The 6,885-nt window shown below is 47.0% G+C and overlaps 2 protein-coding genes across 2 annotated transcripts in view; both read left to right on the top strand.

The window, feature by feature from the left end:
• LOC119356321 overlaps positions 1 to 1,990 on the top strand; it is a 4,658-nt gene extending 2,668 nt beyond the window's left edge. The window contains exons 3-5 of the mRNA XM_037623267.1: positions 547 to 672; positions 948 to 1,075; positions 1,438 to 1,990. Coding sequence (XP_037479164.1) covers positions 547 to 672; positions 948 to 1,075; positions 1,438 to 1,753 — 570 coding nt within the window. The 3' untranslated portion in view covers positions 1,754 to 1,990. The remainder of the gene's footprint in view (positions 1 to 546; positions 673 to 947; positions 1,076 to 1,437) is intronic.
• Positions 1,991 to 3,886: 1,896 nt separating this feature from the next.
• Positions 3,887 to 5,213, top strand: LOC119356320 (ubiquinol oxidase 1b, mitochondrial-like). Its single transcript, XM_037623266.1, has one exon. The coding sequence runs from the start codon at positions 4,005 to 4,007 to the stop codon at positions 4,992 to 4,994; it is 990 nt and encodes a 329-aa protein (XP_037479163.1). The 5' UTR covers positions 3,887 to 4,004; the 3' UTR covers positions 4,995 to 5,213.
• The last annotated feature ends 1,672 nt before the right edge of the window (positions 5,214 to 6,885 follow it).

Below are 6,885 nucleotides of genomic sequence, written 5' to 3'. Positions count from 1 at the left end.
TGGCAGAGAATGTGGGCCGTGGGGGTGGGGCCGGGAGGCGATTTATGGGGCGTGCCTGCGTGGGATGTGTGGGTGCGTGGCTGACGGACTGGCGGTTGTTACCCCTTTCCCGGGGTTTTTTCCAGTTCTTTTCTTCTTTTTGTTTTTCGTGTGCTGGAAGGGGACGGAAGGAGGAGTAACTATTACGACGGCAAACTCCCCTTTAATAGTACAGATTTAGGTATTCTCACATTCAGATCCTCTAGATTTGGGCTGTTTAATGCTTTTACTGATAATGATATATACAGATCTTTGATGCTTTCTATGTGCTCTCAACTCCCAAATAAGGCAATAAATGATGAACAATTCTAGCTGTAGTTTCTAGTTTGTTCATGAAGTCCTGTAAATAAAGACACGACATATTTACGTTTCGAACATTAGCTTGTGGTCGTGCACTGCACACTGCACAGCCTGCCCGCAGTCTTTCAGTTTACTATTAGTATTCACGAGTATTACTATATGTGTTTAGTTAGTTTTTCTCACTTGTGTTGTGGATGGATACTCTAGGTTGAATACACAGAATATTTTTCTGGTCAAACATCTTATGCAATGGCAGAAGCTCCAAAAGAGGCTCTTCCTCACAATTGCCGGCCTGATTTTGGTGCTGTATGGTCAACAACAGCAAAGTTCAAGGTACACTACTATGGAACATCTACTCCCTCCGTTCCAAAATAGATGACTCAACTTTGTACTAACTTTAGTACAAAGTTAGTACAAAATTGGGTCATCTATTTTGGAACGGAGGGAGTAGTTCACATGAGAAAGAACATCTAGTTCACATGAGAGTATGAGACATACATAATGTTCTCTCCAGTGGTTTTTTGAATCTTCAGTTGTTTGCACGCCCTTTGCGTATATCATGTTTAGTTATCAAGAGGTCATCATTTTATTATCGTCTTTTCTTGTAGGTCAATGAATCATACAAGTGCAGGTACACACTGGGGAGTACCAAAGCTGACATTTATTCAGACAAGCTATTCAATTGCACTGCTGAGGATCCTTCAATAATTGAAATGCTGAAAAGGATTTTTGTACTGTGAGTATATATGCCCTCTAATTTTCTACCTGCTGCATGGGCATCGCCTTACCTTCTCATAATGTGATAACATATGTTAATCCACATATCCTTAACCAGAAGTCGATAGCCGAAAGTACTCGTTGCTCTTATTTGCACTGGTAATCTGACTAGCTCTAGTGCTTTATGCTTATCAATTGGCTTTGTTTCTTACACTTGGGTTGCATTGTTGCATCACCACTTAATTTCAAGCTGTAAACTCTAGGAACTTAAGAATCTGTGGTTGTTTAAAATGGTTACTTTTTCCCTTCAGTTCTTCAAATGGTAATTTATCCTTAATATTTCCATTTGCTTCTGTTTAACTTGAGATTGAAACATGACAGGTTTTCAAAGTTCTGCAAGTCAAAAGATTTCAGTTCGTGGTGGATGCTTGGATATGCGGCAGCAGGGGTCGTGGCGGGCGTGCTGAGTTCCATACTCATCACAATAGCAGTAAGAATCCTGCGAGGAGTGTTCCTTGCTGCCGCCAGGCGGGCTGTGAGAAACCATAGCATCAGGGTGTTTGCTTACCGTTTCAAGCGGGCGTGCCTTCTTGTTGCGTATATATCTTTCGTTGGCTGGATCACCTTGCAGTACAGCAAAATGGTTGGGTTGAAGGAGCTTGTGCTGGACTTCAAACTCTTGGAGAGGTTCTTGTAAAATGTAAACGGGTTTCGGCAATGTATGTCAAATAAGCCGATCCCCTTGTGTGATGTAACCTAGTGTAACTTATCCTGCCTTGCTTCGATATGCAGCCGCCCATGAACAGGTGGATGAATCATGGGTAGCTAGTAGCTACAGTGGGCATGGAGTAACTCCCATCTGTTGTAACCTGCAATGCAACATGTATCACAATCATCGTAATGACAGTTTGGGGGGCTTGGAAATGTGTTCTAACTTTCTGGCTCTGAATGCGAAATCATGGTTTCTGGCTCTGAATGCGAAATCACGGTTAGGGGCCTCTTTGATACGCTGGAATTTTTCTCTGAATCAAAGAGGATAGTTATGAACATTTTTTCAAACTGAATTTTTTGATGGGATCAGAGTATACCTGGCCAAACCTCGGGCTTTGGGCCGGGCCTAGCCAAGCTTGAGACAAAAAACCCAGGCCCAGGCCTGGCATTGGGACTGTTTTTGGGCCCAAGCCTGGCCCAAACGCGTAAAAGCCCGCTGGGCCTTGGGCCCCTTCAGGAAAATAGCAAAAATGACAGACAAAATCTAGGCTGGGCCCGGCCTGGAAGCAGTGCCGGGCCGGGCCGGGTCAGGCTTTTTCGGGCTGGGCCGTTCGGGCCGGGCTGCCGATGGCCACGACTAGATCAGAGGTACATGCTAGACAAACTATGCCTAAAGCTTTTCAGTTAAGATAAGAAAAACTCTGCCTGATAATAAAGCTCTTTTACTCCGGAAGCCTTCTCTGAGCTTCTTGGAATTCTTCTTGGAATTCAGAAATTTCCTCTGGAACAACAGTACTTCCAATGTACTCCCTCCCTCCCATAATTTAAAAGTGTTTTTGACACTGTACTAGTGTAAAAAACGCTCTTATATTATGGGACAGAGGGAGTAGCTCTTATGATGCTTTAATACTTGGAAAAAAAATGGCAGTGCATAAAAACTGTATGTTGCCACTGCATGGTTGTTTCCTGGAAGAAGAAAAAATGGAGCCGTATACGTTTCTAGAACCCTTTAGACATGGACAGCCATCTCCAGCAGGACATAAGCAAATGTATTTGATTTCCAAGTCTCCAACTGTTCCACTGAGCACTCAAGCTCAGCACCTACTTGGCCTCGTCTTCCATTTTGATGCGCCCGCCCACCATGTCAAACGCTCCCGTTCTCCTGCGCGTGCGTCGGTGCGTGCACGGGACCCATGGAATCTGTCGTCCCCATCATCCCGGCCGCGGCGAAGAATGGTCAAAGTCGCCTCCCCGGCTGACCCCCAAAGGCGAAGACCAGTGGTATTTCCCAACCAGGTGGCACGAGCACGGCCGTCCCGTGCGTGGCATCCACGCCACAAGCAGCACTGCAGGTCAAGTTCGCACGGCGGTTGTGTCCGGATCGCGCAGCGCAACCGATGGATGGCTCTCGAACTGCCCCGGAAGCCGGCGACGACGTTCCCCGTCACGAGCTCCTCGGCCACTCCGTTAGGAATCTTTTACTCCCTCCGTTTCAAATTACTTGTCTGTCAACCAGACAGAGACTTGCACGGCAAGCAGTTGATCCCGTTTAGATTGTACTCCCTCTGTTCCATAATGTAAGACGTTTTTAGAAACGTCTTACATTATGGAACAGAGGGAGTACTTTTTGAGCAAAGATTCCATTTAGATTAGACAACCGCTGTGCTGCGCTGCCGCTCCGCCCAGGGAAGCAGCGCGCGCCGGCCGAGCCCGCCGCACTATCCATTATTGTGTGGTGGGTACAACTGTGTCAAATTAAATATGCACACCTATCTAAACTAAGTAGTCTGTTTACATCAAAAATAAATAACTAAATTAAGTAGTACTTTGTTAGCAGCCCCTCATGCACAAAAATAGTATAGTATGTGTAACGAGATATAAGAATATTTTTGTTTTGAACTGAACCACAAAAGAATTGGATCATCCATGACAGTTAGCTGTTGGGCGAGTGCGCACATGTCTTTTTTTCTCCTTCTCTATCCAGGGAGAATGCGCACATGTTGATGTTGTCTAGTGACATTCCGGGAAGCACCGTGCCGTGCCGTTCCCGACACGCGAGTTCCCCTATAAAACCATCTCCAGCAAAAACGTTTCTTGCCATCACTCAGTTTACCAGATCAACACCAACAGAAATCACTTCCCAGCAACCAAGACTTCCCATTCGATCCGATCACAAGAAAATATTATACCCTCAAGCTTTTCGACCGGCGTATTTTAGTAGTTCAACAGCCAACACCATGAGCTCTCGGATGGCCGGAGCCACGCTGCTGCGCCACCTGGGCCCCCGCCTCTTCGCCGCCGCCGAGCCGGCGTCCAGGCTCGCCGCGAGCGCGAGGGGCATCATGCCGGCCGCCGCGAGGGTCTTCCCCGCGCGGATGGCCAGCACCGAGGCCGCCGGCCCGCGTGCCAAGCAAGAAGAAGCCACTGAAAAGCCCCAGGGCGCAACAGCGCCGGAGCAGAACAAGAAGGCCGTGCCGAGCTACTGGGGTATCGAGCCGCGGAAGCTCGTCAAGGACGACGGCACGGAGTGGCCGTGGTTCTCCTTCAGGCCGTGGGACACGTACAGGCCGGACACGTCCATCGACGTGGCCAAGCACCACGAGCCCAGGGCGGTGGCGGACAAGGTGGCGTACCTCATCGTGCGGACGCTGCGCAAGGGCAGCGACCTCTTCTTCCAGCGCCGGCACGCCAGCCACGCGCTGCTGCTGGAGACGGTGGCGGCCGTGCCGCCCATGGTGGGCGGCGTGCTGCTGCACCTGCGCTCGCTCCGCCGCTTCGAGCACAGCGGCGGCTGGATCCGCGCGCTCATGGAGGAGGCCGAGAACGAGCGCATGCACCTCATGACCTTCATGGAGGTGACGCAGCCGCTGTGGTGGGAGCGCGCGCTCGTGCTCGCCACTCAGGGCGTCTTCTTCAACGCCTACTTCGTCGGCTACCTCGTCTCCCCCAAGTTCGCGCACCGCTTCGTTGGCTACCTCGAGGAGGAGGCCGTCCACTCCTACACCGAATACCTCAAGGACCTCGAGGCTGGCTTGATCGAGAACACGCCCGCGCCGGCCATCGCCATAGATTACTGGCGCCTCCCCGCCGACGCCAGGCTCAAGGACGTCGTCACCGCCGTGCGCGCCGACGAGGCGCATCACCGTGACGCCAACCACTACGCATCGGACATCCATTACCAGGGAATGACGCTGAATCAGACGCCTGCGCCACTCGGCTACCACTGATCAGTTCAATGGACGACCATAGATCGATGCCTGCTCAGTCCACCGCTGTCATCTACTACCACTGTCGCCGACGTTTGTCCCGTTAGTTTGAGAAGATGGATTGTTGCGCGCGCAGTATGTTTATGTCTATGAGTTTTGTGTCACTTTGTACCCAAAGATATGTTTTGTAAGCTGGTAATTCTTGTAAATATGATTTGATTACTTTTCTTGAAAAAAAAACATGTGACATTTGGGTACAAAGTGATACTATTACTTGTGAATAACATATTTTTAACGGATATTCAATATGCATGCTTTCCTAGGCAAAATGCCACCCACCAAAACATCTCATCGTTAAAGCTCTTAAATCATAAAATCTAAATGGATTTACATATTGACAGCTTGTTGATAAAACTAACGCCATATATGCTCTCTGATCTATTACTATTTGCACTGACCATGTTTAGATGAATGATCTCCAAGAGAGATGTGTGTATGTTAGTTGGGTTTAACCTTGACAGTAATCTATCTCACTGACAGAAAGAGAGAAAAATCTTCTATTATGTCATTTCCACTAATTAAGGATGAAACGATAGCTGCCTAGTTGTCTCGGTGATGAGTTGGAGGTAAGAGAATATATTGTCATTAAAAGATAGCTGCCTAGTTGCCTCGGTGATGAGTTAGAGGTAAAGAGAATATATTGTCAACATTACGTTACTCTCTGTTTAATGCAATACTCTATTTTTACTTAATACTCCTAGAGATGCATGCTGGATAGCATTCTCGAGCGGAGTGTTAGCTGTAGATGTAGTTGGATAACAGTCTAGAGATATAGGGACGTAATGACTATATGAAATCATGACATATATTATCAATCATAAAAATGCAATTAATCGATACACAACTGTAATTTGTTCACCACATAGATGCTATGTTTTTTCCAGAGATGCCACTAGTGAAGTTATGGATCCCGGTCCGTTATTCCTCATAATCATGACCTCGATCACTTGTGTTATTATTCTTACCGTTTTTATTTTTGTTTTATAGATCATGTGATACGCTTATCTTTGTAACTATCAAAGCTGCGGAGATTGATAACCTCATTAGACAAGTTGGGGCCAAGAAGTTCTTAATTCTATGCAAGTATTGATAATTAACTCGTAACTTGAGCACCCCAAGGATTGACAACATTGGTTCTTCACTGAGGAAAATTTGTTGCTTTCTACAAACCCCTACTCTTCGTGGTTCAATGATTTTCTATAAATATAATAGGAAGTGCTAAACCGAAGGCTTGACAAATCATGAGAACTGATTCGAAGTTGTGAAAGTATTTATCCACCACCCTTGCCATATCCTCATGATCAACATATATGGGTCCATCCATCTTGAGCTTGCCGACAAAATTCTTGCACTTCATGTTATTGGCATGTAGGTGAAAGAACCGTGTATTCGCGCCCCCTCCTTCGGAGAGAGCAACCTGGATTAATGGTGCACCAAGGTCATCTTGAGTTGGCGCTGGACCTAACAATTTCTTGTTGAGCAATTTGTGTAGAGCCCTCTCATGCGCAGAAAGAGGCCCGGACTCCATAGCAACAAGCGCAAGATCACTCAGTGGCAATCCAAATCTAGATCTTGGTATTACCTATGAAATTTTCAATCTAGCTTTTCAATCGTCCGGCCGCAACCCTCTTTTTAGCAGGCACCCTCTTAAATAGATTTTTAATTTGCGTGTAGGATATCCATACGCCAGGTACCACATCCTTGAAGCATGGCACGTTTGGCCAATAGGACTCAAATTAGAAGCGGCTGGCAGAGTGGAGATCAACGACAAGATCCATTAGTAGCGGGTAGTGATCATAAGCATGGTTTTGGTTATCGATATGATATTTTCTTTACCTTAAGACGGAATTTG

The sequence above is a fragment of the Triticum dicoccoides genome, chromosome 2A, assembly GCF_002162155.2.
Source record: "Triticum dicoccoides isolate Atlit2015 ecotype Zavitan chromosome 2A, WEW_v2.0, whole genome shotgun sequence".
NCBI lineage: Eukaryota > Viridiplantae > Streptophyta > Magnoliopsida > Poales > Poaceae > Triticum > Triticum dicoccoides.
Note: the sequence above shows the minus strand (reverse complement) of the source record. Positions and strands in the feature narration are given on the sequence as shown.